Below are 12,961 nucleotides of genomic sequence, written 5' to 3' on the forward strand. Positions count from 1 at the left end.
CTGATGCAGCGCATGCAGTAAATGCAGCACACACAGTGGATGCACTGGAGGCATTGCATGCAGTGCATAAAGTAGATGCAGTGCACACACTGGATGCAGCGCACGCAGGCTGCAGTGCACACAGCAGGTGAACTGTAGGCAGCAGGTGCAGCGCACGCAGTGAACGCAGCGCACAGCAGATGCAGTGCACAGCAGATCCCGTGCGTGCAGCGCGTTGCAGCGCACGGGGGGCCCCGTGTCCCGTCCTCCCCGCGCCCCCAACCCCCCCGCGGCAGCGACACCCACGGGGGGTGACACACGCGACCCCGACCTGGGGGTCCCCTCATTAGCAGCGGCCGGTAATTAATTAAAGAACGCGAGCGATCGCACCCGCCACACCGGGAGCGGGGGTGTCCCCGGGGGGGTCGCCAGGGCGGTCCACGGGCGGGAGGTCCCGTCCCCGTGGGGTGCGGGGGGGCGGGGACGGCCCCCGGACGCCTGGGTCCGCTCTGTCACCGCGCCCGGGTGCCGCTCGAGGCTCCCTTGCCCAGCAACGCGTGACGCGGCGCGGCGGAGCGCGGCCATTGGCTGAGGGGTCCCGGCGCCCGGTGCGGGTCCCGGAGCCGGTAACGGGTCCCGGAGCGATGGGCGCTGCGGGCGGGAGCGCCGTGCTGGCGGCCGCGCTGCTCGGGGCCGCCCTGGGAGCCGCGGTCACCGACGGTACCGGGGGACACGGGCGGGACGCGACGGGACACCGGGGGAGTGCGGGGCGGCGCGGCGGGGCTGTGCCCTAGTGCAAGGGGCTGTGCACTAGTGCACGGGGTGTGAGCGTGAGCAGGAGGAGTGTGCACTGGTGCACGAGGCTGTGCACTCGTGCAAGGGGGGGTGCACGGGGTGGGGGTGCAAGGGGTCTGTGCACTCGTGCAAGGGGCTGTGCACTAGTGCACGGGGTGTGAGCGTGAGCAGGAGGAGCGTGCACTGGTGCACGAGGCTGTGCACTCGTGCAAGGGGGGGTGCACGGGGTGGGGGTGCAAGGGGTCTGTGCACTGGTGCAAGGGGCCGTGCACAGGTTGGGGGTGCAAGGGGGGCTGTGCACTAGTGCAAGCGGGTGTGCATGGGCTGAGGGTGCAAGGAGGGGGATGTTCACTAGTGCAAGGGGTCCCCCCAGTCCCCCTCCCCTCACCGTGTCCCCCCGTCCCCCCCAGAGCCGGCGCACACCCTGGCCGAGGTTCTGTTCTGCCAACCGGGCGCCCCGTCGCTGGGCCTGGCTCTGGCCTTCGACGCCGACCAGCTCTTCTGGTTCGACTTCCCCATGTCCCGCTGGACGCCCCGGCTGCCTGACCTGCCCCCCTGGCCCCCCGCCCTGGAGACCCCCTCCCAGCTCCTGCGCGACGCCACGTTCTGCCAGAACCTGCGCCGCAGCCTCACCGCCCTGGCCACCGGCGAGATGCCCGAGTCCAAGGGTACGTGACACGGTCGCCCACAATGTTCTCTGCTCCAAGGTGGAGATGGGTTTGATGGATGAGGAACTGGGTTCGTGGTGGCAACCAAGAGTTGGGGCCAATAGGTCAACATGTGGATGGAGACCAGTGGTGGTTGGTGGCTCCTTACTGGGACCAGCACTGGTCCATACCTTCATCAACGGCAGGTGCCACCATTGGCCCGTTGACATGGTCGCCCACAACGTTCTCCGCTCCAAGGTGGAGATGGGTTTGATGGATGAGGAACTGGGTGGCTGCTGGCAACCAGAGAGTTGTGGTCAATGACTCAGTGCCTGGATGGAGACCAGTGGTGACTGGTGTCCCCGGGGACCCATACTGGGACCAAAACTGGTCCATATCTTCATCAGTGACAGGTGCCACCACCATCTCTTTGACACAGTCCTCCGTGGTGTCCTTCTAAGTTGGAAATGGAATTGATGGATGAGGAACTGAGTGGGATGGTGGCAACCAAGGGTTGGGGTCAATGACTCAGTGTCTGGATGGAGACCAGTGGTAACTGGTGTCCCTGGGGGCCCCGTACTGGGACCAAAACTGGTCTATACCTTCATCAGTGACAGGTGCCACCATCGTCCCTTTGATGTGCTCCTCCACAACGTCCTCCTCTCTCAGTTGAGTGGAGTTGGTGGATGGACAGTGGCATCCAGGGAGTTGCGGTCAATGGCTTCGTATCCAAATGGAGACCAGTGTCAACTGGTGTTCCTCAGGGGTCCTTACTGCGACCAGTGCTGGTCCATCAATGGCAGGTGCCACTATCGTCCTGTTGACATGGTCCATCACAACGTTCTCCGCTCCAAGGTGGAGATGGGTTTGATGGATGAGGAACTGAGTGGATGGTGGCAACCAGGACTTGGGGTCAGTGACGCAACACTGGACAAGGAGGAAGAATTTGAAGCTAAAAAAGGTCAGATTTAGATCAAATCTGAGGAAATTCATTACATTGAGGGTGGTGAGATGTTGGAAGAGGTTCCTCAAGAGGTGGGAGATGTTTTGATGGGATGAGGGGGAACGTTTAAGCTAAAAAGGGGCAGATTTAGACCAAGAAAGAGATTTGTTGTTGGAAGAGGTTCCTCAAGAGGCTGGAGATGCCCGAGGTTGGGTTGGCCCTGGGTGACCACGTCCCTGCCCGTGGCCCAGGTGACCTCCGAAGGAGGGTTCGGTGGGTTCCGTCCCACGCCGTCCCTCCTCGTCCCCCCAGGTGTCCCGGTGGCCGCCGTGTTCCCGCAGCACCCGCCGGTGCTGGGCGAGCCCAACACGCTGGTGTGCCTGGTGGAGAACATCTTCCCGCCGGCCGTGGACATCAGCTGGCGGCTGGACGGCGTCCCCGTCACCCGCGGCGCCACCCACACCCACTACACCCCCACGGCCGACCTGGCCTTCGTCCGCTTCTCCTACCTCCCGGTGACGCCGGCCGCCGGTGACGTCTACAGCTGCGTCGTCACCCGCGAGGGGGACAACTCCTCCATCATCGCCTACTGGGGTGAGCGCGGGGACAACGGGGGGACGCCTGGGGGGACACGGAGCTGGCGGTGACCCGCGATGTGCCCTGCAGTGCCGCAGGACCCCGTCGCCGCCGAGGAGCTGGAGACGGCGCTGTGCGGCGCGGCCATGGCGCTGGGGCTGCTGCTGGGGCTGCTGGGTGTTGCCATGATGGTGGTGACACAGCGCGGCAAGCAGGGTACGGTGAGCGGGGTACGGTGAGCGGGGTACGGTGAGCAGGGTACGGTGAGCGGGGTACGGTGAGCGGGGTATGGTGAGCAGGGTATGGTGAGCAGGGTATGGTGAGCGGGGTACGGTGAGCAGGGTATGGTGAGCAGGGTACGGTGAGCGGGGTACGGTGAGCAGGGTACGGTGAGCGGGGTACGGTGAGCGGGGTATGGTGAGCGGGGGGGTACGGTGAGCAGGGTATGGTGAGCAGGGTACGGTGAGCGGGGTACGGTGAGCGGGGTATGGTGAGCAGGGTACGGTGAGCAGGGTATGGTGAGCAGGGTACAGTGAGCGGGGTACGGTGAGCGGGGTATGGTGAGCGGGGTACGGTGAGCAGGGTATGGTGAGCAGGGTACAGTGAGCGGGGTACGGTGAGCGGGGTATGGTGAGCGGGGTACGGTGAGCGGGGTACGGTGAGCAGGGTATGGTGAGCAGGGTACAGTGAGCGGGGTGTGGTGAGCGGGGTACGGTGAGCGGGGTATGGTGAGCGGGGTATGGTGAGCAGGGTATGGTGAGCGGGGTACGGTGAGCGGGGTACGGTGAGCGGGGTGTGGTGAGCGGGGTATGGTGAGCGGGGTATGGTGAGCGGGGGGGTACGGTGAGCGGGGTATGGTGAGCAGGGTATGGTGAGCGGGGTATGGTGAGCGGGGTATGGTGAGCGGGGCACGGTGAGCGGGGTATGGTGAGCAGGGCACGGTGAGCGGGGTATGGTGAGCGGGGCACAGTGAGCGGGGTATGGTGAGCAGGGTACGGTGAGCAGGGTACGGTGAGCAGGGTACGGTGAGCAGGGTACGGTGAGCGGGGTACGGTGAGCGGGGTACGGTGAGCGGGGTACGGTGAGCGGGGTATGGTGAGCAGGGTATGGTGAGCAGGGTATGGTGAGCGGGGTACGGTGAGCAGGGTACGGTGAGCGGGGTACGGTGAGCGGGGTATGGTGAGCGGGGGGGTACGGTGAGCAGGGTATGGTGAGCAGGGTACGGTGAGCGGGGTACGGTGAGCGGGGTATGGTGAGCAGGGTACGGTGAGCAGGGTATGGTGAGCAGGGTACAGTGAGCGGGGTACGGTGAGCGGGGTATGGTGAGCGGGGTACGGTGAGCAGGGTATGGTGAGCAGGGTACAGTGAGCGGGGTACGGTGAGCGGGGTACGGTGAGCGGGGTATGGTGAGCGGGGCACAGTGAGCGGGGTGTGGTGAGCGGGGTACGGTGAGCGGGGTACGGTGAGCAGGGTACGGTGAGCGGGGTACGGTGAGCAGGGTACGGTGAGCGGGGTGTGGTGAGCGGGGTACGGTGAGCGGGGCACGGTGAGCGGGGTATGGTGAGCAGGGTATGGTGAGCGGGGTATGGTGAGCGGGGCACAGTGAGCGGGGTACGGTGAGCGGGGCACGGTGAGCGGGGTATGGTGAGCAGGGTATGGTGAGCGGGGTATGGTGAGCAGGGTACGGTGAGCAGGGTACGGTGAGCGGGGCACGGTGAGCAGGGTATGGTGAGCGGGGTATGGTGAGCGGGGCACAGTGAGCGGGGTATGGTGAGCAGGGTATGGTGAGCGGGGTATGGTGAGCGGGGCACGGTGAGCAGGGTATGGTGAGCGGGGTACGGTGAGCAGGGTACGGTGAGCGGGGTACGGTGAGCGGGGTATGGTGAGCAGGGTACGGTGAGCGGGGTATGGTGAGCGGGGTACGGTGAGCGGGGTACGGTGAGCAGGGTACGGTGAGCGGGGTATGGTGAGCGGGGTACGGTGAGCGGGGTACAACCCGAACGCCGGGGTCCCAACTGGGGAGGGTGGGGTGGGGTGGGGACATCACCGACCCCGCTCTGGTGTCCCCCCCAGGCTGAGCGCGGTTGGCGCAGAGGACGGAGCCGCTCGGTGCAGGAGTGAAGACGGCGGCGGGGGGGGTTGGGATGGGCCTTCTCCCCCGCAAGGATTAAACCCCGTTTGTGGCTGCGCCCAGAGTCCCTGTCTGTCCCTGCGTCCCCAGAGCCGTGCCTCAGTTTCCCCACGGCCAAGGGGTGGGATGTGGCCACGGTGGGGGCTTCTCGCTGCTTGATTCTGGGGTTGGGCTGGATCGCCCTCCCCAGAGCCGTGCCTCAGTTTCCCCACTGTGAAAGGTGGGGGGGCGGCTTCTGGGGTGGCTCCTCTGCTGTCTCATGTGGGGTTCACCTGGATCGCCCCCCCAGGAGCTGTACCCAGAGCCGTGCCTCGGTTTCCCCACGGCCAAAGGGTGCGATGTGGCCGTGGTGGTGGCTTCTCCACTGGCTGATGTTGGGGTTCAGCCGAATCGCACCCCCCTGCAAAGCCTCCCCCAGAGCTGTGCCTCAGTTTCCCCTCTGGGAAGAGGAAGAAGGGCGGGATGTGGCCGTGGTGGTGGCTTCTCCGCTGGCCGATATTGGGGTTCAGCTGGATTGCACCCCCCAAAAACCTGCCTCCAGAGCCGTGCCTCAGTTTCCCCCTTGGGCAGGGACTCACGATTCCGGCTGTGCCGAGCCCAGCCCTGGGGCACAGTCCACTTGGGTGGCGGCCACCGCCGGCAACGCACGGACCAAATCCCCGGGAAAGCCCCGGGGAGGAGGAAGAGGAGGAGGAAGAGGAGGAGGAGGAAGGATGAAGGCTGAGGAGACGCCAGATCTCACCTGCCGAGCATGTGGGTGCTGGGGGTGCTGGGGCTGGCGCTGAGCTGCCGGGGGGCAGGTAGGACATTGCGGGGGACACTGTGGCGGGGCGGCCACCCCTGGGGACAGCGGCCACTCCTGGGGACAGCGGCCACCCCCGTGTCCCCCCGGCAGGCGCCTTCCTGGTGCACGCGTCCAGCTCCTGCGCGCTGGCGCCCAACGGCTCCGCGCTGGCCTTCGACTTCGCCTTCGTCTTCAACAAGAACCCGCTGGTTTGCTACGACCCCGACGCCTGGCGCTTCGTCCCCTGCGACTGGGGGCTGCTCCACGACTACGCCACCATTGCGGCCGACATCCTCAACAGCGACGCGGTCTGGTTGCAGCGCGCCGAGGAGCGGCGCCAGGCGTGCCACGACCTGGCCGCGAGCTTCTGGGCCTCCACGGCGCTGCGGCGGAGTGAGCCCGGCGGCACCGCACGGGGGCTTCGCGTGGGAGGGTTGCACGGGGACGTGGCACAGGGTGTTGCATGAGAATATTGCATGGGCACATGGCATGGGAACGTTGCACGGGGTGTTGCACGGGAACGTTGCATGAGGATATCGCATGGGGACATCGCGTGGGAGTATTGCACGGGAACATTGGATGGGAACGTTGCACAGGAATATTGCAAGAGAATATTGCACGGGAGTATTGCATGGGGCATTGCATGGGAACATTGCACAGAGTGTTGCATGGGAATGTTGCGTGGGAATATTGTAGAGGAACATTGCACAGGCATATTGCACAGGAATGTTGCACAGGAGTGTTGCACAGGAGTATTGCACGGGAACATTGCACAGGCGTATTGCATGGGGATTTCGCACAGGGATGTTGCACGGGAAGGGTATGGGGCATTGCACAGGGACATTGCATGGGGTACTGAATGAGGACGTTGCACGGGGAGGTTGCATGGGGACATTGCATGGGAAATGCACGGGGACATTGCATGTGGCGTTGAACGTGATGTTGCACGAGGACATTGCACAGGATGACACATGGGGACGTCGCACAGGGCACTGTATGGGATATTGCAGTGGGACGTTGAATGGGCTGTTGCATGGGGACATTGCTTGGGGACATTGCGCAGGGAATGCACAGGGACATTGCATGGGGATGTTGCACGGGGACGTTGCACGGGGACATTGCACAGGGACATTGCCGCCACACCAGCCACCACACAGGATACCACACGAAGTGGGGACGGGACTGTCACCAGCACTGACTGTCCCCTCCCTGTCCCAGCGCCACCCCAAATCCGCATCGTCCCCAACTCCCTCCCTAACACCCCCAACTCCGTCCTCACCTGCCACGTCTGGGGCTTCTACCCCCCCGAGGTGACCGTCCTGTGGCTGCACAACGGGGACGTGGTGGCCACGGGGGACACGGCCAAGCTCCTGCCCAACGGCGACTGGACCTACCAGGTGCAGGTGACCCTGAGGGTCACCGCCCGCGCTGGGGACACCTTCACGTGCTCGGTGCAGCACGTCAGCCTGGACCGGCCCCTCCAGAAGCGCTGGGGTGAGCGCGGGGGACGGGGACGTGGCACCCGGACGCCTGGGTCCCCGCCGGCTCAGCGTGGCCGCTCCGTCCCTGCAGGTCCCGGCTTGTCCCCGGAGCTGACGGAGAAGGTGGTGGTGGCAGCGGTGACATTGACCTTGGGGCTGATGATCTTTGCCGCTGGCACCTTCTGCTATTGCCGTCAGGCTCCGGCAGCGGGTGAGGGACGTGTGGGGACACGTGTGTGGCAGGTGGGGGACACGCTGGGGGACACGGCACCTGGCAGGATTAGGGGTGTCGCTGATTTGTCTTCTGAGGTCTGACAGGTCCTGCTCCTGCTCCTGCTCCTGGATCTGGTCCGTGTCCTGGTCCTGGGTCTGGTCCCAGTCCTGGTCCGTGTCCTGGTCCTGGTTCTTGTCCTGGTCCTGGATCTGGTTCTGGTCCTGGATCTGGTCCCAGTCCTGGTCCCCATCCTGGTCCTGGTTCTTGTCCTGGTCCCGGTTCTTGTCCTGGTCCCGGATTTGCTCCCAGTCCTGGTCCTGGATCTGGTTCTGGTCCCGGATCTGGTCCCAGTCCTGGTCCCCATCCCGGTGCCCATCCTGGTCCCCCCCTGGCCACGCGTGACCAGGCGGTGACCAAACTCTGAGCCCCCCGCTGTGACCCCCTGTGGGGCTCGGGGCACCAGGACCCCCATGGACCAGCCTGGGGGTGCCCGCTCGGGGGGGCCCTCGACCCCCCCAATAAAACCCTCTGTGCCCCCCGTCCTGGAGTGGCTTTGTCCGTGGTGGCCCCTCATGGACTGGGGGGGCTCCCAGTGCTCCCAGTTTGGAGACAGAGAGGTTACTGGGAGCGGGGAGGGGTTAGCGCCACACGCGGAAGTGGTGCTGGGGGGAGACACGGACCCCTGGGGGGGCAGCCCGGACGCCTGGGTCCCCAACCTTCTTTGGGGGGTGGGGGTCACATCAGGGTTCCCACGGGACGGTGACCCCCGGCGTGGGAACAGCGGTTTGGGGACACAGCGGGTGACACTCGCTCGCCGCGCAATGTCCCCGCGGTGGCGGCCGCCCGGGCCTCCTGCTCCGGCAACCGGTGATGCCCGCGCGGCGCCGCCCGGCATTGGGTGTCCCGGGGCCCCCCCGGCGACGTGGGTGCGGGGGCCGCGCTGGGGGTGCGGGGGGCAGAGCGGCCGGACACCCCCGACCCGTCATGCTGGTGCTGCTGGGGCTGGCCCTGGGCGCCCGGGGGGCAGGTGGGGGCTGCGGGGGGACCGGGGACCCTGGGGGTGATGGGGGGGGGTCTGTCCTGTGGGACCCCGGGGATGGTTTCGGGGGGTTCCGTCTTGTGGGACCCCAGGGATGGTTTGGGGGGGTCTGTCCTGTGGGACCCCGGGGATGGTTTGGGGGGGTCCTGTCCTGTGGGACCCCGGGGATGGTTTGGGGGGTTCTGTCCTGTGGGACCCCGGGGATGGTTTGGGGGGGTCTGTCCTGTGGGACCCCGGGGATGGTTTGGGGGGGTCTGTCTTGTGGGACTCCGGGGATGGTTTGGGGGGTCCTGTCCTGTGGGACCCCGGGGATGGTTTGGGGGGGTCTGTCTTGTGGGACTCTGGGGATGGTTTGGGGGGTCTGTCCTGTGGGACCCCGGGGATGGTTTGGGGGGGTCCTGTCCTGTGGGACCCCGGGGAGGGTTTGGGGGGGTCCTGTCCTGTGGGACCCCAGGGATGGTTTGGGGGGTTCTGTCTTGTGGGACCCCGGGGATGGTTTGGGGGGGTCTGTCCTGTGGGACCCCAGGGATGGTTTGGGGGGTCCTGTCTTGTGGGACCCCGGGGATGGTTTGGGGGGGTCCTGTCTTGTGGGACCCCAGGGATGGTTTGGGGGGTCCTGTCTTGTGGGACCCCAGGGATGGTTTGGGGGGGTCTGTCCTGTGGGACCCCGGGGATGGTTTGGGGGTGTCTGTCCTGTGGGACTCCGGGGATGGTTTGGGGGGTCCTGTCTTGTGGGACCCCGGGGATGGTTTCGGGGGGGTCTGTCCTGTGGGACCCCGGGGATGGTTTGGGGGGGTCTGTCCTGTGGGACCCCGGGGATGGTTTGGGGGGGTCTGTCTTGTGGGACCCCGGGGATGGTTTGGGGGGGTTCTGTCTTGTGGGACCCCGGGGAATGTTTGGGGGGGCTCAGCTCCACCGGACTCTGGGGACAATCGGGGGGGGCTCAGCCCCGTGGGACCACCGAGGTGGATTGGGGGGGGCCTAGCCTATTGGACCCTGAGGATGGAAGTGGGGGAGACCCAGCTCCATGGGACTCCGGGGACAATCTGGGGGGGCTCAGCTCCACAGGACTCTGGGGACAATCGGGGGGGCTCAGCCCTGTGGGACCCCAGAGATGGCTTGGGGGGGCTGAGCCCTGAGAGACCTTGAGGACAATGTGGGGTCTCTGCCCTATGGGACCCCAGGGATGGTTGGGGGGGGCTCAGACCTGTGGGACCATGAGGACAATTTGGGGAGGCTCTGTCCTGTGGGACCCCAGGGACATTTTGGGGGTCTCTGCTCCATGGGACCCCAGGGATGGTTGGGGTGGGGGGGCCGTGCGGGACCCTGGGCACAGTTCTGGAGGACTCAGTCCCATGGGACCCCAGGGACAGTTTGGGGGCTCTGCTCCATGGGACCCCAGGGATGGTTGGGGTGGGGGGGCCGTGTGGGACCCTGGGCACAGTTCTGGAGGACTCAGTCCCATGGGACCCCAGGGACAGTTTGGGGGCTCTGCCCTGTGGGACTCTCCGGACATTCTGGGGTGGTTTGGGGGGGCTCAGCCATTCAGAACTCCACGGATGGGTTGGGGGGGGCTCTGCAGGACCCCAGGGACAATCTCGGGGTTCTCAGTCCCGCAGGAGCCCAGGGACGGTTTTGGGGGGGATGGATGGAGGTTGGTGGGGATGGGTGAGGGTGGATGAAGGGATGGGGATGGATGAAGGTGTGGGAACGGATGGAGACACGGGGATGGACGGGAGGTGGATGGAGGTGGGTGGAGGGATGGGGAGATGGAGGTGGGTGGAGGGATGGGGAGATGGAGGTGGGTGGAGGAATGGGAGTGAATGGAGACGGAGGAAGCGAGGAACGGGGTTGGATGGAGGGATGAGGCTGGATGGAGGGATGGATTCAGCTGGGGAAGAGATGGAGGGATGGGCGGAGAGGTGGAGATGAGATGGATGGTGGGATGGGATGGACAGAGATGGATGGAGGAGTGGGATGGATGGAGGGATGGGGACAGACAGACATGGACCGAGACACGGGGGTGGACAGAGGCACCATGGGAGACGCCCCTCACCCCCGTGTCCCCCCGGCAGGCGCCTTCCTGGTGCACGTGTCCAGCTCCTGCGCGCTGGCGCCCAACGGCTCCGCGCTGGCCTTCGACTTCGCCTTCGTCTTCAACAAGAACCCGCTGGTTTGCTACGACCCCAGCGCCCGGCGCTTCGTCCCCTGCGACTGGGGGCTGCTCCACCCCTACGCCACCCACCTCGCCACCGTCCTCAACAACGACACGGCCTGGCTGCAGCGCACCGAGGAGCGGCGCCAGGCGTGCCGCGAGCTGGCCCCCCGGTTCTGGGCCTCCACGGCGCTGCGGCAGAGTGAGCCCCGCGGCGTCGCACGGGGGCTTCGCACGGGGACGTGGGTGGGGGAGCGTTGCATGAGGTTGCTTGGAACATTGCAGGGGGAAATTGCATTGCACGAGGATGTTGCATGGGGACATTGCATTGCACAGGGTGTTGCATGGGGACATTGCATGGGGGGTTGCATGGGGACATTGCATTGCACAGGGATGTTGCACAGAGCACGGCACAAGGCTTTGCACAGGGCATTGCAGTGCTCATTGCACAGGGATGTGGCATGGGGACATTGCATTGCACGGGGTGTTTCATGGGGACATTGCATGGGGTGTTGCATGGGGTGTTGCATGGGGACGTTGCATTGCACGGGGATGTGGCATTGCACGTTGCTTGGAGATGTTGCACAGAGCATTGCACGGGGATGTGGCATTGCACATTGCTTGGAGATGTTGCACAGAGCATTGCACGGGGATGTGGCATTGCACGTTGCTTGGAGATGTTGCACAGAGCATTGCACGGGGATGTGGCATTGCACATTGCTTGGAGATGTTGCACAGAGCGTTGCACAGGGTGTTGCACAGACCTTTGCACGGAGCATTGCACAGGGTGTTGCATTGCACGTTGCACGGGGACATTGCACACGCTTGTCGCATCGCACGTTGCAGGGAGCATCGCATGGGGATGCTGCGTGGGGACATGGCCTGGGCTGGGGAGGGGGCTCACCTGGTGCTGACTGCCCCCCTCCCGCTGCAGCGCCGCCCCGAGCCCGCATCATCCCCTCCAAGACGGGCAACGCGCGAGCGCCCGTCCTGCTCACCTGCCACGTCTGGGGCTTCTACCCCCGCGAGGTGACCGTCATCTGGCTGCACAACGGGGACGTCGTGGGCCCCGGTGACCACCCCCCCATCTCCGCCGTCCCCAACGGCGACTGGACCTACCAGACGCAGGTGACCCTGATGGTGGCCCCGGTGGCCGGGGACACCTTCACGTGCTCGGTGCAGCACGCCAGCCTGGACCAGCCCCTCCTGGAGGACTGGGGTGAGCGGGGGCGGGGGAGGACACCCACCCGGACGCCTGGGTCCTCGTCGTGTTGCTGCTCACCCCACCGTGTCCCCACAGGTCCCGGCTTGTCCCCCGGCTTGGCGTTGAAAGTGGCCGCAGCCACCGTGGTGATGGCGCTGGGGCTCAGCTTCTTCATCGCCGGCGTCTACTGCTACCGGGCCAGGCCACCGGCACCGGGTGAGCCGTGGGGAGGGACAGGGGCTGGGGGGGACAGGGACAGCGACCCGGGTGACACGGACCCTCCTCACCCCCTCTGCTCCCTCTTGCAGGTTACACTCCCCTCCCCGGAGACAACTACCCCGCAGGTAACGGCGCATCCCGCGCGTCCCCGTCCCCGGTCCCCAGGGGGTGTGTCCCCCCTCCTGCATCCCCACTTTCCCCCCAGGCAGCATCTGAGGACCCCCGGGATGGTGACCTCCTGGCCCCGATGGCCCCACCATGTCACTGTCACCCTCGGGGTGACACCATCAACAATAAACACGCTCTGTGGCGACGAGGTGGTTTTGTATGGGGGATCCCGCTGAGGGGAAAAGGCTGAGGGGACACCCGGGATGTGACACGAGCGGGGCTGGGTACGAGTGCTGCCAGGTGTCAGTGACGCCGGGCACGAGGGACATTGTGCATAGGGCACGAGGGACATCAGGGCACAGGGGACAACGTGCACGGGGGCATGAGTGATGCCGGGCACGAGGGACCATGTGCACAGAGAGCGAGTGACATGCGGGCACGAGGGACCATGTGCTCGGGGAACGAGTGACATCTGGGCATGGGTGACAATGTGCACGGGGCACAAGAAACAAGGGACACCAGGAACGAGGGACACCGGGCACAGGGGACACCGGGCACAAGGGACGCTGGGCACAGGCAGTGCTGGGCACAGGGGACACGGGGTGCAAGGGACACTGAGCACAACCCCTGGGGGTGCCCACACTCCCCAGGATTATTTGACCATTTTCCCAGCTTTTTCACCCAGA

General features: G+C 65.6%; 3 protein-coding genes across 4 annotated transcripts; all 3 read left to right on the top strand.

Annotated features, from left to right (window-relative positions):
* The first annotated feature begins 604 nt into the window (after window positions 1-604).
* LOC136000840 (class II histocompatibility antigen, M alpha chain) lies at window positions 605-5,128 on the top strand. Its single transcript, XM_065654838.1, has 5 exons — window positions 605-699; window positions 1,185-1,442; window positions 2,677-2,958; window positions 3,031-3,156; window positions 5,014-5,128. Exons 1-5 carry the CDS (start codon window positions 624-626, stop codon window positions 5,016-5,018), a joined length of 747 nt encoding a protein of 248 aa, XP_065510910.1. The 5' UTR covers window positions 605-623; the 3' UTR covers window positions 5,019-5,128.
* Window positions 5,129-5,822: 694 nt separating this feature from the next.
* LOC136000765 (HLA class II histocompatibility antigen, DM beta chain-like) lies at window positions 5,823-7,980 on the top strand. Its single transcript, XM_065654721.1, has 5 exons — window positions 5,823-5,871; window positions 5,967-6,248; window positions 7,074-7,349; window positions 7,428-7,545; window positions 7,698-7,980. The coding sequence occupies exons 1-5, from the start codon at window positions 5,823-5,825 to the stop codon at window positions 7,972-7,974; spliced, it is 1,002 nt and encodes a 333-aa protein (XP_065510793.1). The 3' UTR covers window positions 7,975-7,980.
* A 364-nt stretch (window positions 7,981-8,344) lies between these two features.
* LOC136000831 (HLA class II histocompatibility antigen, DM beta chain-like) lies at window positions 8,345-12,480 on the top strand. Of its 2 annotated transcripts, none has more exons than XM_065654825.1 (6): window positions 8,345-8,577; window positions 10,665-10,946; window positions 11,679-11,963; window positions 12,045-12,164; window positions 12,257-12,292; window positions 12,373-12,480. In XM_065654825.1, the coding sequence occupies exons 1-6, from the start codon at window positions 8,421-8,423 to the stop codon at window positions 12,381-12,383; spliced, it is 891 nt and encodes a 296-aa protein (XP_065510897.1). In that variant the 5' UTR covers window positions 8,345-8,420; the 3' UTR covers window positions 12,384-12,480. The 2 variants fall into 2 exon arrangements, with proteins under 2 accessions (XP_065510897.1, XP_065510898.1); XM_065654826.1 differs by having other exon boundaries at window positions 8,351-8,417.
* The last annotated feature ends 481 nt before the right edge of the window (window positions 12,481-12,961 follow it).

The sequence above is a fragment of the Caloenas nicobarica genome, chromosome 35, assembly GCF_036013445.1.
Source record: "Caloenas nicobarica isolate bCalNic1 chromosome 35, bCalNic1.hap1, whole genome shotgun sequence".
Taxonomy (NCBI): domain Eukaryota; kingdom Metazoa; phylum Chordata; class Aves; order Columbiformes; family Columbidae; genus Caloenas; species Caloenas nicobarica.